Source organism: Pinus tabuliformis, chromosome 2_2, assembly GCF_031772625.1.
Source record: "Pinus tabuliformis cultivar Carrire ecotype Pingquan chromosome 2_2, CPIR1, whole genome shotgun sequence".
Classification (NCBI taxonomy): Eukaryota; Viridiplantae; Streptophyta; class Pinopsida; order Pinales; family Pinaceae; genus Pinus; species Pinus tabuliformis.
The window spans coordinates 1195114689-1195141594 of NC_142300.1; the positions used below are offsets into that span (position 1 = coordinate 1195114689).

The window sequence follows — 26906 nt, forward strand, 5'->3', positions numbered from 1 at the left end:
TGCTTCTTCTCTTCATCCAGATGCTCAGAGTCAGAAATTCGAAGGGCTCTGATAGCCAAAGTGTTTAAAACACCAAACTTCTGGGCTGGGTGATGGTGGGAATCAGCGTGGAGGTAGCTTTCTGTGTGGGTTGACTTCCTAAAAACCTTATGCCCTAAAGAGCCATCTTCCTTCCTAATGATGAGTATGTCTAGAAATGGGATGCTCATGTTTATCTTATCATAAACAACATTTGATTCTTCATCCCTGGGGTTCTTTGCTTTCTTTGAAGAGTCGGCCATTTCCTTGATGACCTGCATTACCTGTCATTCCTTTGATCATTGAAGATGTCCCTGGAATGATTGTTATATTCATCAAGAGATGTGTCTCTGCCATTCAGACACTCCTTTGCATAATGGCCGAACTATGTCCCTCGAATGATTGTTATATTCATCAAGAGATGTGTCTCTGCCATTCAGACACTCCTTAGCATAATGGCCGAACTTATTGCAACCAACGCATCTGCCTTTCCTTCCACCCTTAGATCCGGACTTCCCAATGAAGTGATCTTTAGGTAGGCCATCAGAAACTTCTGCTGCGCCATTATGATAATATTCTCTGCTTCGACTTCACCCTCGGTGAATTTGAAGAGGGATGAGGAATCCACCGATCCTTTTGTCCTTTCCTAACTGTCTTCGGTGATTGCTCTTTCACTCTTGCTTGGGCATTGTCTTCACCACAGCTCCGATACCATGTTAATTTTAGGTATGTTCTATGCTTAGAGCAATTTATTTCAATTTTCACAGTTAGCTCAATATCTTTTCCAGATTAGCAATCACATTAGCAATAAAGTAAACTGCAGATAGAACATACACATAAATCGCAGAACACAAGCCAAGACAAGAGGACACAAGATGTGGCGCTAGCCAAGGACAAACCCCAATGTGGGGAAACCCTTGATCAATTATTCTTATATGTTCTTCAATACTTCAATAGAGAGATAGTACGTTTACAACAGAAGTCAACACTTTGACTTATCTAGATAAGAGCATAGATCATCTCTAAGAAGATGATACATGAGATCAGTTAAAGACATGTTGCTTCAACTAATTCTCCAAGGCAACTCCTTCACCTATCGTTGTGTTGTATTTCGTCATCATGCTGCACCTCACCACGCTGCACCATGCTGCACCCATCATCACTATGCTGCATCTCATCATGCTTCATTAATCATGACTGTACCCATCACAGTACTACATTATGTGTCATTGCTACACCATGTTATCGTACTGACCTATGCTCTAGTTGCACCTTGCTTGCTTGTTGTCCCTAGCATGCTTGTTGTCCATTGCTTGCTTGTTGTCCCTAGCATGCTTGTTGTCCTTAGCATGCTTGTTGTCCCTAGCATGCTTGTTGTTGCATGCTGGCTGTCCCTTGCATGATAGATGTGACATTGCATGCTTGGTGTATATGCTGCTAAGTACCATACAACTGTCCCAATGTTAGTTAGTTGTCCCTTGCATGTTGCTCTCCTTCGGAGACAGATGCTCCGATAGTTCCTGGCAGTTCCGGCAGTTCCGGCTGTTCCCGGCAGTTCCAACAGTTCCCAGCAATTCCGGCAGTTCCTGATAGTTCCCGGCTGTTCCGGCAATTCCGACAGTTCCCGGCAGTTTCGATAGTTCTCGGCAATTCTTGGCAGATTACCGGCAGTTTTTGGCAGTTCCCGGCAGTTCCGACTATTCCTTGCAGCTTCGGCAATTCCGGCAATTCCGAATTTTCCTGGCGATTCCGGCAGTTCCGAATTTTCCCGACAGTTTCAACTTTTCCCTGCAGTTCCGGCAGTTCTCGGCAGTTCTGGTAATTCCAGCTATTCCCGGCAGTTCCGACAGTTCCGGCAATTCTGGCAGTTCCGACAATTCCGGTTCTGCCCTCTAGATTAGGGCAGCGCTATCCCTTAGGATCTCTCCTCTTACTAAAACCCAAAGACAAGTAGAGAGGAAGAGATCCCAAGTGTGTTGAAATGACTTGACGGCTACCTCTATTTATACTAAAACGTTGAGCACAAGTAGGGTTTATTTGCTTGCTGGCCGACCTTGACGAATTGTCCCATAACACAAATAAATTCATATCTCCATGAATACTTATCGAAATCGGATGATCTTTAGATCAATCCTACACCTCTCAATGAGAGGGATCCAAGAAAAATATCACCTTCCATCAATAAGATGACCCACATGGATTTTGGCCCTAGATGCCAATTTTAACACTCCCTTTCAACTAGGGAGAACTCCATCCGCTGATCCATATGTCCGACTATACTATCTTTGCCATTAGTGCCCTGCACTGCTCTGCTCTACTGAGCTCTTCTTTGCTCTGCTCTTCTCTGCTTTGCTGAACCATGAAGAAGAAGAATTGATCGAGAATGTCTCACACCATTCTCTAATAACCCGAAGTCAGTTTCATCTAAAGAGAGTGTGTCACATCACTCTTATTGACCCCAATTCAGTTTTATTGATCCCAGATCAATATCACAAGAGAGTGTCTCAAACCACTCATACTAGTCCCATATCAGTTGCATTGATCCCAGATCAATGGAGGTCATCCTAGCATAGGGATTACGGTAGATACAACGATGTGTCCATCGATAGTACTACTATGGTCCCTAACCCCATTTCCCTGTTCATTGATCAGATGAGAGGTACTTCCCATAAGTCCCAGACTGCATGGGTAGGATGCCTCGACAGAAGAACTAATCATCCTGTCCACATGAGAACGAATCATCCTGCCCCACAGTCGCCACGGGAGAACTAATCATCCCGGCCCACAGGAGAACTAATCATCCCGTTTCACAGTTGCCATGTGAGAACTAATCATCCCGGCCCACAAGAGAACTAATCATCCTGTTCCACAGTTTCCACGGGAGAACTAATCATCTCGGCCCACCGGAGAACTAATCATCATGTTTCACAGTTGCCACGGGAGAACTAATCATCCCGACCCACAGCAGAACTAATCATCCTGTTCCACATTTGCCACAACAGAACTAATCATCATTTTTCATAGTTGCCACAGGAGAACTAATCATCCCAGCTCACAGGAGAGCTAATCATCCTGTTCCACAGTTGCCACAAGAGAACTAATCATCCTGACCCACAGGAGAAATAATCATCATGTTCCACAGTCGCCACGGGGTATCACAGGGGAAGGTTGAACCTGTCATCCTGTACATAGCGCACCACTAGGGGAGGGTGAGTCGCCCTATGGTCGTATGTTGCTCCAGTAAGTACCCCAAGCCCCCTAGAGCTCCTAGAGCTCAATGCATGCAACATGCAGGACCCTTATAAGAAGGTCTCTCAACGACTCCAAGTCGTTCAGGAAAGTCACAGATTTGACCTTTCCCCGGGGCTTTGACAAAATGTTTGTGACCTGTACATCAGTCTCAATGCGATGGAGCCTCCTCGCTCATCGACTTACCATATCCCAGATAAGGCAGTATCTGATGTCTATCTGCTGGAGCAATCATCGAATACGAGATTCCTCAATAATCGAATCCCCCCTCTGGTTGTCACAGAGAATCACAGTGGTATTCATCATGTGTACAAACAGCTCACTTAAGAGCTTCTGCAACCATGCAGCTTCACACGAGATCATACTCGTAGCTATGTATTCGGTCTCGGCGGTGCTTATAGCAACCGACTTCTACTTCCTTCTCATCCATGATATCGAAGTAGAATCCAAAGAGAACGAGCACTGAGAAGTGCTCTAGTTATCCTCCACACTGCCTGCCCAGTCAGCATTCAAATAATCATGCAGTTTCATATTTCCGGCAGTGTATCTCAATCCATGAGAGAATGTGCCCCGAAGATATCTCAGAAGATTTTTGGCACCAATCCAATGAGGCTCAACCAAATATGAGCTCACCATGCTAACTGCAAAACATATGTCTGGACGGAAGTTCACCAAGAACATCAACGCGAATGAGTTTATGAAACTCAGAGGCATTTCCCAAATCTGGTCCGACATCACTACCATATAACTTCTGAAAGTTAAGATCCTCGAGGTAGTCACAGGCTTGCAATTTATCATTCCACATCCGAAATCCATCTCCCTCTTACTTCTGCAAATGAGATGGTCTGCACCTGTCAGAAATAGGTCGCCCTCATAAGGAGCCGATATGAAAGGTCTATCATCCACAACCTTCGGGTAATGGTTTGGATCGATTTCACTCCTAGTGAATCTCTGCTTCATCAAACAGCTATCAATCCTCTCATACTACGCCCGAGGTGTTTTAGTTCAAGCCATAGAGGGCTTTCTTCCACTTGTATACAAGAGATTCCCACTCATGAATCTCAAACTCCTCGGGTTGTTCCAAACCTGTGGACCTGCTGCATGAGGGGAATGGTCCCCTTATAATATTTTCCTTCAGTACATCTCAAACATGAACCTTCATGCTCTTCTTGAATTCAAGCATCCCTATCACCATTTGACTCACATCGGGTAGGGCCCCATAGGTAGACCTCCGGTGCTGTGTGTCAATGGACATGGTCCTCAATGGACTTCCTGCAACTTGATACAACCCTGAACTCAAAAACATCTTTGAAAATTCTATTTTCAAACACATACCTTTCCATCGATGAATGCCACCCTGAAACCTTTGACTTTCATTGCCGAAATGGACACAAGGTTCTTCTTGCGATCAGCTACATAAAAGAGATAAAGTAGATGAATCGAGTTAGCCTCATTCAATTGAGGGGTAACACCCTTTCCGGAATAGGTGGCATCGGCTCCCAGTATAATCCCATGAATGTTTCCATCTCTACCAAATTAGACAGAGAGCACCCTTCTATTCGATGGAGTGCCTTGAAGCACTACAATCAATAAGCCAAATTCCCAAAGAATCTGAAGGAGAGGGCCAATACAAGATAACACTTCTTTATCTTATCAGAAACAACATTTAATTCTTCATACCTGGGGTTCCTTGCTTTCTTTGAAGAGTCGACCATTTCCTTGATGACCTGCATTCCCTGTCATTCCTTTGATCATTGAAGATGTCCCTGGAATGATTGTTATCTTCATCAAGAGATGTGTCTCTGCCATTCAGACACTCCTTCGCATAATGGCCGAACTTATTGCAACCAAGGCATCTGCCTTTCCTTCCACCCTTAGATCCGGACTTCCCAATGAAGTGATCTTTAGGTAGGCCATCAGAAACTTCCGCTGCGCCATTCTAATAATATTCTCTGCTTCGACTTCACCCTCGATGAATTTGAAGAGGGATGAGGAATCCACTGATCCTTTTGTCCTTTCCTAACTGTCTTCGGTGAGTGCTCCTTCACTTTTGCTTGGGCATTGTCTTCACCTCAGCTCCGATACCATGTTAATTTTAGGTATGTTCTATGCTTAGAGCAATTTATTTCAATTTTCACAGTTAGCTCAATATCTTTTCCAGATTAGCAATTACATCAGCAATAAAGTAAACAGCAGATAGAACATACACATAAATCGCAGAACACAAGCCAAGACAAGAGGACACAAGATGTGGCGCTAGCCAAGGACAAACGCCCATGTGGGGAAACCCTTGATCAATTCTTCTTATATGTTCTTCAATAGTTCAGCAAAGAGAGAGAGAGAGATAGTACATTTACAGCAGAAGTCAACACTTTGACTTATCTAGATAAGAGCATAGATCATCTCTAAGAAGATGATACATGAGATCAGTTGAAGACATGCTGCTTCAACTGATTCTCCAAGGTGACTCTTTCACCTATCGTTGTGCTGCATTTCATCATCATGCTGCACCTCACCACATTGCACCATGTTGCACCCATCATCACTATGCTGCATCTCATCATGCTTCATTAATCATGGCTATACCCATCACAGTACTACATTATGTGTCATTGCTACACCATGTTGTCGTACTGACCTATGCTCTGGCTGCACCTTGCTTGCTTGTTGTCCCTAGCATGCTTGTTGTCCCTTGCTTGCTTGTTGTCCCTAGCATGCTTGTTGTTGCATGCTAGTTGTCCCTTGCATGCTAGATGTGACACTGCATGCTTGGTGTATATGCTGCTAAGTACCATACAACTGTCCCAATGTTAGTTAGTTGTCCCTTGCATGTTGCTCTCCTTCGGAGACAGATGCTCCGACAGTTCCCGGCAGTTCCGGCTGTTCCCAGCAGTTCTGGCAGTTCCGGCAGTTCCCGACAGTTCCGGCAATTCCGGCAATTCCAGCAGTTCTAGCAATTCCCGGCAGTTCTCAGTAGTTCCCAGCAGTTCTGGCAGTTCCAGCTATTCCCGACAGTTCTGACAATTCTAACTTTTTCCGGCAATTCCAGCTTTTCCCGGCAGTTCTTGCAATTCCCGGCAGCTCCAGCAATTCCAACTTTTCCCGATAGTTCCGGCAATTCCGGCAGTTCCAGCTTTTTCGGCTTTTCCCGGCAGTTCCGGCTTCTGCCCTCTAGATTAGGGCAGCGTTATCCCTTAGGATCTCTCCTCCTACTAAAACCCAAAGACAAGTAGAGAGAAAGAGATCCCAAGTGTGTTGAAATGACTTGAAGGCCACCTCTATTTATACTAAAACGTTGAGCACAAGTGGGGTTTATTTGGTCGCTGGCCGACCTTGACGAATTGTCCCATAACACAAATAAATTCATATCTCCATGAATACTTATCGGAATCGGATGATCTTTAGATCAATCCTACACCTCTCGATGAGAGGGATCCAAGAAAAATATCAGCTTCCATCAATAAGATGACCCACATGGATTTTGGCCCTAGTTGCCAATTTTAACAAGAGCTCATGCTAGGCTTTTGGCAACATGCTTCCCATGTCCCAACCTTCTTTTGCATTTCTCTTTCCTTTAGTTGTGGCTTCGTATGCTTCTATCATGCATCATCATATTAGGGTAAAATTTTTGGGCCCTGACTCAATGATGAGGATATAAGGTGCCAGTCTCAGTGGCAAATGACAATCAACCGAAATTGGATGTGGATAATAGGCGAAGGATGGAGTGTGGTAAGTATGAAGTACCTTAGGTTCACTACTTTAATTAAAGCCTCCTATTAGTTCCCCTCCTAAAGGAAGGACCTCAAGGGAGGTCACACTAGACTAGGGGTAACGGATAACCTCTCAGGTGAAGCATGGGAACAAGGGTACAATCAAGAGTGGTCAATCTTCCAGCTTGGCATGTAATCCATATCAGTATGCCTCAAACATTAAATGAAAGCACATTGTTACAAAAATGGTTAATGTACCTTCTGATAGATGACCCACTTTCCTTCAAGAAGTATGCTACCTGGGAGAGAACACTGATCAGAGCATAAGTGAAGAGCTCTAATGTAAAGTTATTTATGGGCCATCATAGGGTTGCTTGTTGGTTGGTTGTAACATCTGGTTCCAACTTAGGGACATCTATTCACCATAGAGCGCATGATCCATGTGCTCAAATGAAAAGTGCTCAAGAATCCCAACTATCCTTAACACTCATAGACCTGTTACCCGTATGCTCATAACATCTTGTTGATAGCAACTAAGCAGGGTGTTGATCGTCAACCATGCAATATAGGAAAATAATAATAATACAAAGTGTTAGCTAAAATAAATCATACAATTTAACTAATATGCAAGCAAACTAGCAAAGAGACAATCAAAGAAGGATGCAAGAACAAGAATGCAAGTCACACAATCCTACTCTAACTACCTACTACTAAATATTAAAATTGTAGCTTATATAGGTGTCTTTGCATAGGCCTTGCATCCAGGCTTGTAGAAGATATCTTGAAAATTTATTTATTTTGGCAATTTTTAATTCTTCCCAAGTTATTATTGGCTTTGTAACTCAGATTTCTAAAGTTTCTAACCTTGGAAATTAATATTTTCATTTAACAAAATCAAGGAAAGTGATAAGATCAAATTTTGGCCTTTGATCTTTTCTTTGAAGATCTCAAGGAGGAAATAGGGTTATGACAGAAATTATAAATTGTTGGAATGAATGGATGAAGAACACATTAGAGATCACATCGAGTGAGAGAGAAGAGGGTTTATTTGGCATCTAGCAATGGAGAAGCAGTATTGTTCGACTCATATGAAACAAGCATACAACATCTTGGTTCAAGGCAATAGTACATGTGCAAGTAACTTGTGCTTTTCACATCATGGGAAGTCTTTGCTTTTGAAGATTATGACATCCTGGAGCAAGACTTGTAGCAACCTCTATGATCATGAAGGATGGAGGTACGTAATTGTGAGGCATGTATTGTATATTCATTTGTTAAGATATTCTAATGTTAATTAATTACATGGTTCTAGGGTTTGTTATCAGTTGTAGATATTGATATTGATATCTAAGATTGAAAATCCCAGATGGCTTGTGGATAAACGCTAGTCATTTGAAATCCTAACTCTAACTTGCTCCCTCGTAAAAACATTATTTCCTGATTTCTAAGGCTTGTGTGTAGTTTAGGGTATGGATGGATGTGACGATTCCAAAAGCTAAGATTTGTATTTGAAGACCCTAGGAGTCCATCTTCTTAGTTTCCATACAAACCCTACATTGACAAATTGCCATCATGTTTTTTGGTATCGCATGTTTTTGCTTGGTTGTATTAGTCAAGAAATATTGTAGGTATATATTAAGAATGGTGACTTGGTAAATCAAATCCTTAAAGCACAAGTTGACAAATAAGGAGATGAACTATTAAGATGCTATCATATTTCAGAGGGAGACCTTCATTAAGGAAAACTTACCAAGTTTGTAAAAGGAGTAACTCAAGGTATGTTCTTCTTCAAGGTGTGATCATTTTGAAATTTGTTCTATATTACTAACTCTTTCATGTCTAGAATTTTGAATCATAAGGAATCTTGTTCGGGTAATTAATCTTTAGATTGATTCTACCCTTATCACACTATCTCCTGCAGTTTGCTCATTTTGGTGAAACCCTAATCTTTAGAGTTCATTATAAAACCCTAGCCTTTCAATGCTTGGGGTATGCTAATGATGAACCCTAGTCTACTTAGGGTTTGGTGATCAAGTCTAGAACCAATAATGAAATCTTACTCTCTTGATGTTTATGGTTTGTTAAACCCTAACCTTTTAGGGTTTGTTGTTGATGTTTAAATTATATGATAAAACCCTAGTTTTTAGGGTTTGGTGAATTAGGGTTATGACAAAACCCTTGCTATGAAATCTTGGGTGTATGAGCTTTCACATGATTGAAACCTTAGCCTGGCCAAAATTTGTTGTATATCTAAGTTTGGAGTTTGATGTTTGTATCTAGGGTTTACGATAAAACCCTAGTATGAAACTGATCTAAGTTTCTAGAAATAATAATGGAACCCTAGAGTTGAAATGTTGATTTAGTTTTTGAAATCTAGGGTATATAACCAAACCCTAATAGAATTTGCCATGAAATTGTGGAAACCTTAGATGTACAGTACTATGATTGGATTGATATTTTTGATTGAGTTACTGATATCTAAGGCTTTATGTCTCGAAGATGGAGTCTAAGGTTTATGACAAAACCCTAGCAAGATGTTGAAGTCTAGTATATAAAAGATGTGACCCTTGCTAATTATGAACCTAACTAGGTTTAGGTATTTGATGTCTAAAGCTTGAATGTTTTGATGCTTCCATTGTAATGACATGATTTTGATATAGTTGACTTCATGCTTCTGTATATTTGTATTTGGTTGTACTTGCTATTAAAGTTTTGCAGGTACATAATCTTCAAAATATTGAAGATGTTCATAATTAAAGATGATAATAATGATGAGCATGATGAAGGAAGCTACAAGAATGATAATGATCAAGATGACCTTGATGCCATGAGAAAGAATGAAGCCTTGAAAGGTTGAAGTTTCTCCGATGTTATAAAAGAAGGTAGTTGTTGATCTCCCTAAGTTGAGAGGGAGCTTGGATAGAAGAAAGTGTATATCTCCCCAGTTAAGAGGGAGGGCATATTATGACAATCATAAGTAAATACCTTGAAGAAAGAATGAATGAAAGTACTATAGATGGATTTGCAAACAAAAGACTTGAAAAGTACTGAGGTTGTATTTGGTGCTACTGAAGAAGTGAAAGAAGAAGAAAGCTTTCGACAAGTTGTATTTGGATAACTTGATGATGATATAAGTAGCATCAGAATGATTGAGGACCCTGAAGGTTTGTGTCTACTTGTATATATACTTGAAGGTTTATTACTAATTGGGGTTGTGTTTGTGCACCTCTCCATAACAAGGTTGAATGTTTGAAGCATGTCTGGTTTGGTGGATATATCTAGTTTAATTGATAAGGAGAGATGAAGCATCTTGTGGCAACAAGATGCTTGGGAGGACATTTGGTTGGCCTATGTGTTGATGTCTAGATCCTGAATTAGGGAGTGTGGCGTTGGTCTTGGAGTTTTGACCTTGGATACACACCTAAATCCATGGGTTGGTGTTAGAGCTTAAAAGCCTGATGGTACCTAGAGTGGCTAAAGCTTGAGTACATCTTAGTCCCACCCAATTAGAGTACCCTGGTCAGGTATCTAATCTGTAGCACTGCGTGTGTTATGACTCTTCATAGTTCATATCATTTTGAGATCTTCCATGTACCTATATATGTATGAAATTATGAATACCTCCCTAATAAAGAGAGAGTCTTGAAGAATGTAACTAGTGTCAGTCTTCATAATTATATTTGATGAAAAGAAAGAAAAAGAAATTGTATTGTAAAAGAAATTGACTTATTAAAGCATGGAAGATGAAAACCAAGGCTCAGTGAAATTTCATTTATGTGTATCATATGAATAAGAAAAGCATCTCATGCTCATCTAATCTGTTGTCTATTTTCATGAGTGTTTCCTATAGTGGTATTAGAGCTCATAAATGCCCCTGATCACTCTGCCCATTAGATTTGCCATTTTGACTTGAAAGCTCTAACAAAACATTCCCCAAGATGCTCATTCAACCCCATAACAACCTTCTGCTATTTTTATCTCTGCCATTCTTTGCGTCTGGGCTGACATTCCTGCATGGTACCAATTTTTGTGTCAAAACCACTTGTATAACACCCCCATATTGTGTGTTCAGCATTACTTCTTTCCACACATACATTTGAACTTTCCTATAAAGCCTCGTTCACGGTTATTTCTTTTTCTCTCCGTGGCTTGCAAAAATGCCTCAACTCATAGTGAGATTTCGAAAGAGTATATGTGCCTTTTAATTAATGTGTGATAGTTGGGTTTTCTAGATTTGGTTGGCCCATGGATGATAACCAAGACATATATCCCAAGGATCAACTTGGGAATGTGCCCAACCCTAAAAATAGAAAAATCATGAGCATGGAACTCGTTGATCTGCGATGTTAATTATATGCCGATTTTAATTCTCGTCTCTTGGCTCAGTGCATGGATTGAAGGAACCCTTAATCCTTAGGTCTTGATCATCAATTTTTAGTGTTGTTGTAGATTCATTGAGCTACAATTTTTCACAAAATTCTCCACAAATCCTCTAAATTTGTACTAGCACATCCAAAATTTGCTTGATCCTCTCCTCCTTTTGCGGCCAATATTGTTCCAAAGTTGGTGTAATAGAAACAAGTTGCTCCTTCAGGGTGCTTATAGGCTTTTCAAGTAGGTCATGAAAAGAGTGCTCGCTAGCTGAAAAGAGAAGATTGGTGAGTTCAGCTCTAGAATCAAGCAGGTCCTGAAGTATTCAAGCTCTTAATCAGGTGGCTTGATCAACTTTTTGCTTGTAGACATCTGAACATTAGAATCCTGACTCTAAACTTGCCTAGCTCTTCAAATGAGAATCTCGATCATGCAACATACTTTGATTTAATTGAGTGGCACCTGCAGAGAAAAAAAAGGGGTTTTCAATTTGCCAACATTGGAGTATGTATTATTGATTGTCATAGAGGCAAATCTTCTCTTCTTCGTTTGTTATTGGAAATTGTATGAGCAGAGCTGAGTTGAAAGAGTGAAGGGGCATTGGGTACCCAATAGATTGCAGACAATGCAGGGCTCTCTAGATATGAATTGGGCAAGAATTCAATGATAATCAGAGCCCATTATTATTACTATTCTTTAAGAAATCTGGAGAGACTTCTTTTTCTTTAGTCCTTACACAGCATGAAAGTAGTTGGCATCTAGCATTCCAAACCCTAGTGTTACATTATAGTTTCTTGTACCAACTTCGCTTCCAAGTTGAAAACAAACATTGCTCGTTGGAGAATAAGTGTCGTTGTTTTTGGATCTTATTGTATTTAAATGATCAATGTCTCATTCGAAAGTTTGAGAGACCATGTCTAACCATGAGCTTGAGTTGATGGGCCTGAGAGGTGAGCAGCCTTGTGGATATGATCCAATCTTATCTTTACTCCTGACTTTAACGCTTCCTGACCTACTTATATTCAAACGCGGTTTCCATTAAAGAAATTTTGAGGTCTAAAATGGGCCTCAAAACAAAAATGTAAAACAAAAATCAACTTTATAACAAACAATAGGATTCAAGATGGTGATGTCAACCATGGGGAATGATTCACCATTTTTGGAGTAAAAAAGTAAAAAAGATTAAAAAATAAAAAACAAAAAAGCTACCTTTTCAACTTCTATTTTCAACTTATCTCCCTATGGTCTTACTCAAATATCGAGCGGGAGCACTCGTTGGATGCGGAATTTAATTCCTCATCCAAGGAGTACCCATGTTGCATACTTTCGATGGGCCCTGCTACGCAAATAATGAGAAATACATTACGGTCTTACTCAAATATCGAGCGGGAGCACTCGTTGGGTGCGGAATTTAATTCCTCATCCAAGGAGTACCCATGTTGCATACTTTCGATGGGCCCTGCTACGCAACTAATGAGAAATACATATGCAACATGGGTACTCCTTGGATGAGGAATTAAATTCCGCATCCAACGAGTGCTCCCGCTCGATATTTGAGTAAGATCATAGGGAGATAAGTTGAAAATACGAGTTGAAAAAGTAGTTTTTTCCCTTTTCCCTCTAAAATTTGATGATGTATTTTCTAATTTTATTTTATTATTTCCATTATTATTTTATATTATTCCCTAGGAGGCCCATTTTAGACCTCAAAATTTCTTTAATGATTTCAAACAGTTTTAGGCTTATCCTTCTCTTGAGTAGATGTGTGATTGGAAGGATCTGCTTCCTATCATTGGGCACCATTCAATCCTCAAGAATATTGGTAACTTGCAAATAGTTCTTTTGTAATTTTACCAACTAAATTCCATTGTAAATGGGTGCATTTACTGTTGAAGTCGACACCCTTTGTTTGCTTGTTGTTGAGAAAGTTTTTTTAATTACGTAAGGAGAAGTACTAGAAATAATTGAAAATGGAAGATGAATTTGGCTAAATGTAAGGTTGCCAAAGCATGAAAACTTTGCATCGAAATCCTAAGTGATGAAATGCCAAAGATTGTGCTTATTAGCACATCAACATCCACAACATGAAAAATTCATCCAAAAGTTAAAGCATCAAAAGCAAAATGTTGATGTAGAATCAAAGTTGAGTCCCAAATACAAATGGTCATGAACTTGCAAAAATTGTTTGTGGACTCACAGGAGCTTGCAAACGTGATGATGAGATAGTGTGAATGTGGAGGTCACTTGACCCACAAAGGCTAGATTTTTTTAGAAAAAATGTTGCTTATATTAAATGAACAAAAATTTAACATTGATAATATAGATTGGTTGTGAAGGATAGTTGCAAACCGCAATGATCAACTGCAAAGACATATCATATGGGATGACGATGTTGCCATCTTGCAAGGGTTGTATATGAACGGAGTGATAGGAACTCCTAAAGGGGGTCATGGTTTGAAAGTGCAAACATTATAGAATGTGAAAAGTTTAAATGGAACTCAAGAAGTAGCAAAATCCCAAAATGAGGGAGCTTAACTAAGTATGGTGTGTACGAGCATATTGACATCAACAATTGTGAAGAACACAAGGATTAAGGAAATGTTGAAGTGCCAATATCCGATGGAAGGAGATTCGATAATTTTTTAACATACTAGCCCATCCAATTTGATGATTAGAATAGTGCAACCAAACTATCATAGTGTCAATTGGGAGATACCATAAAGATGAAATAATAAAAAGTTGAGAGTCAAAATTAATCACACAAAGTACTAGCACACACCCATAAAATCCAAAGGCAAATTGTGTTGCCAACCACAACCACCATCATAACGAACAAAAGAACGGGAACTTGGAATTGCAATTGAGAATGAAAAGTTGGAGAGGAACACATCAAACCAGAAACACTATACTCGAGAATAAAAATCTATGTAATCTCCACATAGCAAATGAGGATGAGTACTTTTGTGGAAGAATTATAGAAAGAATTTGTGAGGGCCTTAGAGCCATACATAATGTTAGAGGCTTGTGAATCATACAATTATGTGAAAGGGGTCGATGAGACATAAAGTCTTGTATGGGGCCTTAGGGTCACAAATTATAGCCTTTGTCATGTTGTGAGATTGTATTCAGTAATATTTGGTTTAAATTTGTATTAATGTGTTGTGTTTACAATTCTACATCTCTAGTGTATTTGTCTACATTCTCTTGTAACTATTAATGGCATTTGTGCTATGCTATAGGAAACGGCCCCCAAGCTGGCGTATCGACACCCGAAATGCCCCAAAACGCTGAAACGCCGCCGAAACACTATCGAAACGTTTCAGCGGCATTTCAGCCAAATATGCCCCGTTTCGACCCAAATTTGTGATTTTTTTGGTTCTAGGGGCTCACTCAAGCACCCAAGAAGGGTGTGGGGCCCTTCTATGGCCAAAAAAGACTTACTCTACCTCTAAATTTTATTTCTAATCACTCCACAAACTAATTTATCATTAATCAAACCACACTCTAGTTTTGCTAAAAAAGCACTTTGTTCTATTTTTGCCAATGAAGATGAGGATGTGGATTATAAGATATGTAATTGTTCATTAGCTCATGTTTTATTTCATTTTCAGCACATATAGCCACGTATAAAGGCTGATTTTGTATGTAAAGCCTCACGTATAAAGGCTGATTTTTGAATCTTGGATGTACAACCTCAGCTATAAAGGATAATTCTGGATTTTGAATCATTTAATCATCTATGAGAATTAATGTAGACTGGGTTTTCCTTCTAAAATGTCATTTATGTGTCTCATTCTTTTTTCCTTGCAAGATAATGCATTATTAACTTAATTGTAAAAAAAATTACATACATACATATATATGACGTTTCGGCCGATGTTTCCATTTTTCGAGGGTTGTGTTTCCAGCCGTACCCATTTTGGAAACCTCCATATGTTTCGGCGTTTTGTGCAACTTGGCATTTGTGTGTTTTTGTGTGGTATCAATGCATAGAAATTTAAGCAAAGGAAATTCTAGCATGGTTCAAAGTAGAATTGTCTGTGGTTCAGAGTAGACTTGTCTGTTCTGTGAAAATTTTAATAGATTGCATCCTCAATACAAACTTCATATGTCAGGGACAACTAATGGGCTCCAAACAATTTTTTCCAAAAGGAAGGAACATTAAAGCATGCGTTTTGCTGTTCTATAGTTGTTTCAACTCAATGTGAATAGAGCGCTCAAGAGAATGCAACTTTGTTATTGAGGCATCGTAGTGGGAAAGTGACAATTTTAGGAGACTTGTGGAAACTCAAATACCATAGCAAAAAATTTGATGTACTCTCTGATTAATAGGGGTTCCCTTCCTTTAGAAGAGGTGCAGAGCTACTTTTAATGGCATCAATCTTTTCCTTGGAGAGTTGGTTTCATTTAAGGATGCCTTAGTGACACGTAATGATCATATATAAAATAATATAGATTCTATGTGAATAGGTGCTAAGAGAGGAACATTGGCTTCGCTCACTTATGTTGGAACATGTTGCTTGGGAGCGGGAGCGGGAGCGAAAACGGGAGCGGGAGCGACCATTTTCAGAAGCTCCCGGTTTGGGAGCGAATCCGGGAGCGATTTTTTAAAAATATATATAATTTTTAATTTTTTATACATATATGTCAACAAAAACATGTAGAATGATGAATTAGACATAAAAAACATAAAAAAAACATAGATTGATCATTGAAACATATCACATCAATCATCTAGAAATTATAATCGTCATCAACCATGTCCACAAGTTAGTAAAATACATATTACAACTGCAACATATTGAGTCTCATGAATCATGATTCATCAAATTCAATCTTAAAGTTTCAACTTCAAGCTTTCAAAATTGAAAATTCAATAACATTTATCATCATTGATCACCAAAGTTGTACTTGTAAGCTAAGTTTAACCATTACAAGAAGTAATATCTAAGATATTTCTAAGTCCCAACTTCTAACTGTTAACATGATATGAAATGTTATAAATTTATAAAAATAAACATGAATAATGAAATGAAATGAAACAACTTTAGTCTTTCACGAAGCATCATATTCATAATTCACAATCATTACCAATGAGTTATAATTGCCAAGGCCCAACTTCAAACTTCAAATTTTCATTGTCACAGTGATATATTGTTGACAAAAAATATCATTATGATATGAAAGAGTCAAGAGTCAAGGACTCAAAACTCAACAGTTATGAAAACTGAAGTCTAATAGAAACGAAAAAGGACAAGAAAATTGTAAATCTACATGTGGCCCTTGCCACGAGAGTCTCCAGGAGTATAAGCAGGTCGTGGTGGTCTTCTAGAAGTCTCCCACACAGACCGACGACCAGAACTAGAACCTCCACGTGAGGGTGTAGATGGAGGTGGCGACAGCAAAGGAACAAGACTCGGACCTCGAGCACTGCTACTGGATGGTGGAGGTGGAGGTGGAGGTGGCATGGCTGCTGCAGCTGCTTCATCTTCATCCCTTACAAGTTCCTCTTCCAATTCTTCAATATGTACAATGCCATCCTCCAAATTGTCATCCTCTGGGTGATTGTCCCAAATTTTGTATGTGGGATCCTCATAAGCCCGATCACAGTAATGACTCAACAACCTCAAGTTGTAGTGCACATAAACCAAGCTTTCTGCTCGGTTTTCATTGAGTCTGTTTCTTTTCACATTATGTAGCTGTAGGTGCTCCAACACCTCTCTGCAGAAGAAGTATTTACAACCTGTGAAAGAACTTTTTTGCCAATTTTGGCAAAAGTCCCTGGCCGCCATATGTTTCCCACCATGTGAGAGTATCAAATCTATCTCTATCGTCCATTGCATGGAAGTTACCATACAAACCAGTGCCACTGAAGTATCTGCCTATTTCAAAGCGCACAGCTGCACATTCCTCCCTGTCAGGTACCAACTTTTCTAATGCTTCCAAATATCCTCTAGTTACCTCTGGATCTAAATGGGGTTTGGTCCTAACCCCACCCCCTGCTGCAAGTTGGCCCAACCAAGATGTAGAGTAGTATTTTGGCGTAAGGATATACGCCAAGCAATGTAGTGGAAGATTAAGTCTATTCCACCGTTCACACACACAATCGTGAATCAGTTTGTACAAGTCGGGATCTCTGTTATGAACAATATCTTTTATTTCCCCCAACATGGTATCCATCTGCTCATACACCTCGCCAATCACTGGTTTGTCTGTATCTGCAAACCGAATCATGTGATAAATGGGCTTGGTGAAATCCAATACTTGCCTCACACTTGTCCAAAACTGACCATCAAGAGCGGCCTCCTCCACCATTTCAAAACCTCCCCTGTCAGCTGCATTTGTAGCCCTTTCCTTTAATACCTGCCAATGTGGACTTGATACCATGCTAGCCAATGACTCTCTTACCTTCAAAAGGCGCCTGAAGGTGAGGTAATAGCTACCAAATCTGGTCTTCGCAATCTTCAACAACTCCAATCTTGAGTGACTGCGGAAAAGGCCATGGGTATTGCTATGATTTGTAATAAATTTGATCATTTGTTTGCCTTTCTTGTAAAAATCACCAATCCATTGGTATTGTTCATTTTTGCTCTTGAAAATATCATGCAACAGAAGGTTCAATGTGTGAACCAAACATCCAGACCAAAATATGTTGGGGTATTTATCCTCAATAATTGCTCCCGCTACCTTACAATTAGGAGCATTATCAGTGATGACTTGGATGACATTGTATGGCCCAATACGGTCAATTGTTTCAAGTAATGCTTCTGCAATGTTGATGGTGGTCTTGAACTTGTCTGAGTAATCATGTGCAGTTAGAAAGATGGGACCACTAACAGACACAGCAAGAACACTTATCAATGGCTTTCCTTTTACATTTGTCCATCCATCAGATACAATGGACACCCCATGGTCAGTCCAAGAACTTGTCATTCTATTCAAAGAATGTGATATTTTTGCTTTTTCATGATCAAGGCCAACGGTTCTTGCCTTGTCATACCCAGGGCTCTTGTATCCTTTAGGGGCATCATTTATGGCAAAAACCATTTCGTGCCAATAAGGTGAGCGAAGAACATTGAATCGTATCCCACATGCATAGAGAAACCTGTAAACCTTTGAATCTACATCATTCCTACACCCCTCATCAAGGAAATCTGATATGGTTCTACGCCTTAAAGATGATGACCCTGTGCCTCCATATCCACTGCCTTGGGAGGATGTTGAAGGAGTTCTTTGTGATTGTGAGCTTGGTTCAAAGAAACCCTTGATTTTTTTGATTTGTATTGGGCTTCCTCCTCTTCCCTTATGTATTTGGCTCTATCCGCTGCTGACACCGCTGTACAAGTTTTGATTCCTATTTGTTTGTCTCCATCCCATGGCCTTTTCCCGCAGAGGTGTCTTCTAGCACGGGTGTATGAACCTATGTAATCAGTGTTGCAATGGGGGCAATGAAATTTAGTGGTTCCACCCATAGTTTTAAAACTCCGACTCCGACTCCGACTCGGCCAAGGGTCGACTCCGACTCCAACTCTGACTCGGTATCGACTCGGCCGGCTCGATTTCAATGACTCGGTCATTGTAAAAAATACATTAAATATTTATTTTTTATAAAAACACATAATTTTAAAGATTTTCATTCATGTTTCCAAACACACAGCATTAGAATATAGATAGAACACAACATATGATCAAAGTAGGCTCATGAATATATCCATTATATCAAAATGGAACCTAGTGCATTGTCCAATACATAACGATGATGATATAGAGATCAAAACAAAAACACATAACCAAGGAGGCTATAAATGGCCTCTACAACAAAAGTCTGTGACCAGTACTACTGGCTACTGCTAGAGTTGCCAACATCATCTGGCTCAGTGTTACTTGGGAGCAGGAGCGAAAGTGGGGAGCGAGAGCGAAAACGGGAGTGGGAGCAACATTTCCAGAAGCTCCTGGTTTGGGAGCAAATCCTCGAGGAGTTCGACAACCAATGTCACTAACATCAAGGTACACAGAGGGATTGGTGCTCTTGATTAAATACGAGTTCCATACCCTAATACATGACAACATTCAATGGAAACATTGCAATCCTCCAATCCTGAAATCCTGAAAAACTGATAAGTCTGTTGGATTTGAATGAAATCTAAAATTCTACTTTCTCCATATGAAATCCAATGAGGCCGAAACCACTCTCAAACATCCTGAGTCATTTCATGGTAATGTTAAAAATTTAAGTAAAATGATGAAAATGAAGATTAAGGAGAATGTCACTTTTACTTTAAGAATTTAACATTACCATGAAATTTGAATAGCATATCAATAGTAGAGAGCATTTGAGTGTGTTAAATAGGGTTTGGGAGGGGGAAATGGACCCCAAATAACATTTAACTAATTCATAAAACACATTGGAGTCCAAACCAATCAGCAAACACCTTAAAAAATCATTAAAAAATTGTTAAATCGTTGTTTTACTGGGGTTACAGGCCGCTGTTTGTGACTCGGCCGAGTCAGTATGGAAACGGCCGAGTTGGCCGAGTCAGCCATGACTCGGCCGAGTCATTCAATGACTCGGCCGAGTCATGGCTGACTCGGCCAAACGAGCCGTTTCTTCTACCGAGTCACTCCTGAGGGCAACAAAACGGATCAACTCGGCCGTTTCGGTTTTGAAACGACCGAATTTTAAAACTATGGTTCCACCCCCTCTCCCTGTTTCAGCCCTGTTAACATATTTCCACAATGGGGTTTGGTCTTGTTTAGTTTTTTGAGGGTCATGTTCACCCTCCTCCAGCTCCTCCTCACCAGGGTTTTCATCAATTCGACTTTCTCCAGCTTCTTCATCCCCCTCTTCAGTTTGGCCCCTCCGTTTCCTACTCTCCAGCACCATAATAAGCATAAAAGGGACCAACAAGAGCAAAATGCCAAGAAATATAGCCAGGTCCATGGTGTTTGATGTTTGTAGGATTTTGAATCTGCAAATTAATTTAATTTATTGGGATTAATTAATTTAATTTATTAATTTAATTTAAATTCATGATTTTTAAACTAAATAAACTAAATTAAATTAACTAAATTACTACCTAACTAAATTAAACTAACTAAATTACTAAGTTACTTACCTCTGCAGGCTTGCTCCTCGCTCCTCGGCACTTGCTCCTCGCTTCTCCTTGCTCCTTTGCTCTTGCTCTCCAACAAACTCAACTCAATGAAGTGATAATGAAGTTTTTTTAGGCCCATTGGGCTTTTAAAACAATTTTTTTTTTTTAATTTAATTTTTTTTTAGGTCCGCGGAATATTTTTTCCGCCGGATTGCTCCCGGCACCGCCCGAAACGCTCTCGGAGCGATTTTTTAATGCCCGGGAGCGATCGGGAGCGATCGCTCCCGGAGCTTAAAATTTCGCTCCGGGAGCGACGGAGCGACCGCTCCCTACAGCGCTCCCGAAAATGGCAGGGAGCGCAAATTTTTTTTCGGGAGCGCGCTCTGGAGCCGCTCCCGCCCGGAGCACGATTCGGGAGCGGGTTCGAGGGGGGGGGGGGCGCTCCCCCGCAACTTTGCTGGAAAGGGAGTCAACTGCAATATTGTCTAGCCAGACAACAGTCTCACTAATGGAATGACATATTTTTAATTTGATATAAAAAGAAATCTTTTCTTTAAATAAAACAAATTTACAGGAGTGGGGACGTTTTGTCTATGCCTCTCATGCGCAAGATGTGTATATGTTGAGTAAATTTTTTTAATAAAATTCTTCAAAGAAATAATAAATCTTATAGAGAGGGTACTATTAATTTCCTAGGGATCTAGCACAACGGCTTGTATAAATGGGATCCAAGGAGGTATGATGGAAAGGAAAGGAACACTATTAGCATGGTCTATTCTCAACCTTGATTTTAAATACAACATTTTACCCTATCCCACAATGGATTTGCCTTGGTTCTATAATCACCCAAACTTTTGCTCTAACTACATATAAAGGTTTTCAGTCTGTTAAAATCAAATGTTGCAAATAAAAATTTGCATAGCCACAAGCACAACATGATAACGAATATTGCAAAGCTGTAAATGCAGTGAAATGAGTACTTGGTATAATTTACCTCAATTTGATCATAGAATGACAAAATAGACAGCTAAAGAAAAATTAATGGAGATTTCCAAGTGTACCCTAACATAATGGACTGTTGGGAACTCTTAAATGAAATTTCAAGATAGCTTTAACTCTCTTAAACCAAGCAAGCTTACACAAAATCATATGGAAAAAAAAAACAGAAGAAAAGTGTAATGGACCAAAAGAAGAGAGGTATAGCAAAAGACTAATTCATCACAAAACTTGTCTCCCTCTTTCTTAATGTATTCCCTGTTTTACCTCCATTGTACTTGCAAAAAATGAAGTAGATTACCCTCTAGAAGCTGCTGCAGAAACAAAGATAGGTTCCACGGGACTGCACTTTATGTCTAAAACACTGCAATACAAATTAAGAAAATGAAGATCAAATATAATGTACAACGGGATGTAGTATAAAGATCTTGTAGAACAGCAAAGACAAATTCAAACCAAACTCAGAACCTTATCTGTGGACAAGCAAATATTTAAAGCTAAACTTACTTTGGAAATGCCGCTCCAGTACTAAGATCGCAAACAACTCGTTTTGCATCTACATTCCATGCCTTAATACCACCTTGTGCTGTGCCTATAAGCAACTACAGTCAAGGAGAACCTAAAGTCAGCAAAGCAACAGTTTAATGGTGTTTTCATTACAGATATATAAGAAGTCATCAAACCAAATTTAACCATATTCTTCTCAACAGATTGAAGATACTTTAAGCCCTGTTAAATAGCATACCAAACGGTCTGACTTGTACTCCCAGTCAAGGGACGTGATTTCAGCTCCACAATAGATTGTTGCATTTCGGGATGTTGGAGTTGAGGGATCATATGTCCAAATCCTTTTTAGTTACAATTACAAAATAAAAAGACAACTAAGATGTTAACATGGAAATAAAAAATATGCCGTCAGCATTTTGGCTGCCTGCTTCAAAGTTTAAATTTAATATATACAAGCACTTTCAAGCAACTTAGAACAATCATAATTTATGTTAATAATAGCTCCGATCACCTAACAGTGCCATCAACTGATGCACTAGCAACATTTGTGCCTGCTGCTGAGAAACGACATCTAGCAATTGGGCTTGTATGACCTGAAAATATTTCCTGAAACAGTTTGTACTATGAACAGACATCAACATATGTAATAGACTTTGGTATGAACAGAAACTATCTGTTCTCCTTAAAAAGTAATCAATCCAAAACAATATTTTTCGTCATCTGTATAGAAAGGCCAGATCAAGTTTGAGAAATAAAAGTGGTAGTAACTTAAAAGTTTCTTTCAAGTATGCTCACCATCCCACCTGAAACTCTGCAGTAACTTCTGCAAAATCTTCTTCGCTCCATGTTTCACCATCTGGAACTGCAACAAGAATTGCTGTCTTTAAACTTTGATCATAGTACTACGACTTTATATATTTTATTTTGCAATGCATAATACACTCGCACAACAATAAAGATTCCTGAATGTGATAGGCAGATGGCTGTCCATACCCCCATTGAACATTCACAAAGGCAGCAAGAGGCAACATGATTTTATGGAGGAGCTTGACTACATATTTATTTATTTAATTGCAGCAAAAAATGCAGTTTTCCTCTCAAGGACTTGTTCCCCTCACGAAAAAGACAAGCACAAAGAAGCAAGAAATAGTTACACCATTAAAATGCATGTATGCCTACTGAAGCAACTAGGGTATGCCACGATGAAATCTAGCATTGTTTGATTTGGACATTCCCTGAACCTCTAAGGATACCATTATTCCCAGCCAAATTTCCCAGATCCTTATTTTAACAGTCAGACTGGCATGATCCACACTATTCCATGATCTATCTATATAAGTAAATAGCTTGCATGTGACTCCTTCACCATAGAGTTAGGGGCATGAATGTCCCTTACCATAGAGAATAAATTCTGGTAATAAGACTGACTCGTCCCTCAAACTTAGCTAGAACTTGCATTCCCTTGCTTTGTGGCAAACAGAGGTAAGTCAATTCTATATTATATCAAACTTCAAACCTTAGGCAAGTCCTAATTGATCATAGTGGGAAGTCTATACATTTATCCAGGTAGCTGTTGTTTTCCACCAAGTGTGCATGTGACTAGAATAGACCGACTGTAATCATCCATGTCAACAATGTTTTCCATGTCCAATAGTAAAGACCCCAAACAACCATCAGCATGAACGTCCATACCACCATTTTCACAATGTTCCACCAAAGTTTGGTTATGTGGGAATAGAGGGACATGGGGATATTTCTCATGCATGTGTGGAGAAATCCATTAAATTTTAGGACACATCACAGGGGACGTCGGGGCGCTTGCTGAGACACTGCTCCAAAAATTGAAAAAAATTACTAAAAAACTAAAAATAGATTAATCAAATAGCAACATCCAATAATCCAAGTGGTAATTACACAATTTGGAAAATTTGTATTCAGAATATGAAAATCATTGTATTTTTCATTGTAATCAATGTCCAAATCAAAAGAAAATACAAATGATAGATCATATAATCACATTGATCATCATTTAAATTTTAAGTATTAAAGAGCCACACTGTCATAACAAAGAAAGAAATGGAACAAGGCTCGAGCTGCTAGTTATGCTCAATCAGCTTTTTCATGGTCCTCTACATCTATGTGTGGTAGACAAACTGTCAGCATCATCTATGGAAATGTGAATACTGAATACCATTGAGCCCTAGTTCAAATCTAATGGCTGTTCATGGGCTAGTCTCTACCTAGGGAAAAGTGTCCAAAATAATTATTTTCCTAAGTGTGACTTTATAAGTGATAAAGTCAATGTTAAATTATAAAGTGAAAAGTGACTTTAGACATAAAGTACAATGTGGGTACTTTATTTAATGAGTGAGTTAAAAAATAGAAAGTGAGAATTAAATGCACATTTATTCTCATCCCTTGATCTAAATGAATCTGAGCCATTAGATCTTAGGGTTGCCCAAAAGTCATTTAGGGAAACAAAAGGGGGAAAAGAAAAGAGAGATTGCATTCATTCTTCATGAGCAGATTGGAGAAAGGAGGCTGAGAGTTAGAGAAAAGTTCTGAAGGAGAAATTTGTTGCAGCAAGCTGAAGGAGTGATTTCTGGGCAAAGCTGGGCATGGAAATCAAGGCATAGAAGACAACAGAAGGTACAGTACGAACAACATTGAATGTTGTGAGCTGCACGCCATTCGAGAGAAATTTTTGAAAAAAAATGAAAAAAATACATACAGTGTATAGTACATAATTTCAACTTCAAGTGGGCACGAAAATCTAGGCAAAGTGGGCATGGTTTTCAAGGAGTTTTGGGCTGAAGAGACAAGTTGTATTTTGTTGTTTTGTTTTGTCTGCAAATGTATTTTTCCTGAACTTAAAAGATAAATAAATTTGAAGAGCTCTCTAACAGGGTTTCCCCACAGAAGATTGAAGGGGTTTTGCCTGGGTCTAAGTTGACCAAAAATCTGTGTGTATTTTTTTGTGCGTCTCTGGTCTAGTTATGTCCATATTTATTTTCAGCGTGTTTGACAGTCTCATGTGTTTTAATCTGAAAATTTCATTTCCAGGACTCTATATGTTGAATGTATGTTTATGGGAAAGGGCATTTAACTGAATGGGAGTGATAAGGTGGAATTAAAATTAGGTTGGGATTGCCGGAAACCTCTCTTTAGTCATCAAATTTCAACATGGTATCAGAGCTACAGGCTGAAAATTGCAGTTTGAAGTTTGAACAGCAGACAGTAGTTTGGGACAGCAAACAATGGTTTGGACAACAAACTGAATTTTTGGACAACAAACTAATATTTTGGGACAGCAAGGTGAAATGTCACATAGACTGAACTTTTGGGACAGCTAGGTGTGCTGGAAAGTTCATTTCTCCATTTTTTGGTTTTGTAAATTTTGGACAGCAGTCATGGCCATGTTCTTAAGGATACAGGACAAACTGGATGGGATATCTAACTATGTTGTTTGGAAGGACAAAATTCAGACATCGTTTGAGGAGGCAGCAGTTTGGGACATAGTGCGGCAAGTGGTTATACCTCTTGCTCCTGCAGATGAACTTGCTTAATTCACAAAAAATAATGTAAAAGCAAAAATGATTTTGATGGACAGTCTGAAGAATCATGTGGTTCCTCAGGTGAGAGGAAACACATATGCATATCAGATTTGGACAGCTCTAACCACTCTCTATCAAAGTACCAATGAGACTTGACAGCAGGAAGATTGCACTCAAAGAACAATTGAAGAACGTTAGGATGACAAAGGTTGAAAGTGTAGTTCATTATCTTGGCAGGGTCAAACAAGTAAGTGATGATTTGATTGTCATTGGTGAGGCAGTTGCACCCAGAAAGTTAGTCAAGATAGTTGTAGCAGGGCTTCCTAAGTCTTGGGAGGTCTTTGGAGATGTTGTTACCTCTAGGGAAAATCTTCCCAATTGGGACAGATTTTGGGATGATTGTGTGCAGCATGAGATATGAAAGACTAGCAGTGGTGGGGTGAAGATAGCAGATGAGGAGGATGTAGCCTTGACAGCCAGGGGGAAGAACAAAGGGAAGGCCAAGAAAGGGGCCTCATCAGATGGGGCTAAGGGAAAGGAGAAGAAGAAGAAGAAAGATACGGATATATCCAAAGTCAAATGTTGGGCATGTCAAAAGATGGGACACTATGCTGCTACGTGTCCTGAGAGGAAGAACAAGGGGAAGAAGGGTACTGCAGCTTCAGCAGAGGTGGAGCAGTTTGCTTCACAGTTTGACCAGGACTTTGCATTTATTACTTCCACATTTAGTAGGAGTACATCATCCGATGTGTGGTACATAGACAGCGGGGCTTCCCGCCATATGACAAGTGCACGAGAGTTCTTTTCAGAGCTTGCAGAGAGGGCACTTGATATTGAGATTGTACTAGGAGATGACTACATTGTGGGAGTTGTTGGTGTGGGCCCTACGGACTATGACCTTTGAGAGGGAATCTTTGCCTCCTTTGAAGGTCATGGATGTTTTGTATGTTCCGGGGATGAAGAAGAACTTGATTTTAGTGTCTTCTATGGAGGAGAAGGGGTTTGATGTCACTTTCTCAGGAGGGCAAGTATTGATGCATCCCAGGGGAGCTTCCATCACTTCGGCCAAAGTGAATGGAGTCCGCTTTGGGAAACTATACAAGTTCAGTTTTCAGTCGGCAGGAGCATTGGTGCATAGCACATCTGGTAGCACTCACACTAGTACCACCAACAATAGAGACTTGTGTGAGTTATGGCACCAGAGGATGGCGCATATGCATCATGGAGCTTTGAGAGTACTGAGGGAGATCACTACTGGAGTTCCTGATTTTAGTGTCGAGCATTATGAGGTCTGCAGAGGGTGTGCTTTGGGCAAGTACACCAAGTTCCCATTCCCAGCGAGCAACAGCAGATCTACAGGTATACTAGACTTGATTCATACTGATGTTAGTGGCCGTATGTCTCAT

At 39.6% G+C, this 26906-nt stretch overlaps 1 protein-coding gene across 1 annotated transcript in view; it reads right to left on the reverse strand.

Moving 5' to 3' along the window:
* Positions 1-26906, reverse strand: part of LOC149197781 (uncharacterized) — a 272825-nt gene that overhangs the window by 65270 nt on the left and 180649 nt on the right. Inside the window, exons 5-9 of the mRNA XM_089405968.1 lie at positions 22750-22808; positions 22458-22552; positions 22185-22287; positions 21947-22041; positions 21741-21803 (exon numbers count right to left, since the gene is read on the reverse strand). Coding sequence (XP_089262094.1) covers positions 21741-21803; positions 21947-22041; positions 22185-22287; positions 22458-22552; positions 22750-22808 — 415 coding nt within the window. The remainder of the gene's footprint in view (positions 1-21740; positions 21804-21946; positions 22042-22184; positions 22288-22457; positions 22553-22749; positions 22809-26906) is intronic.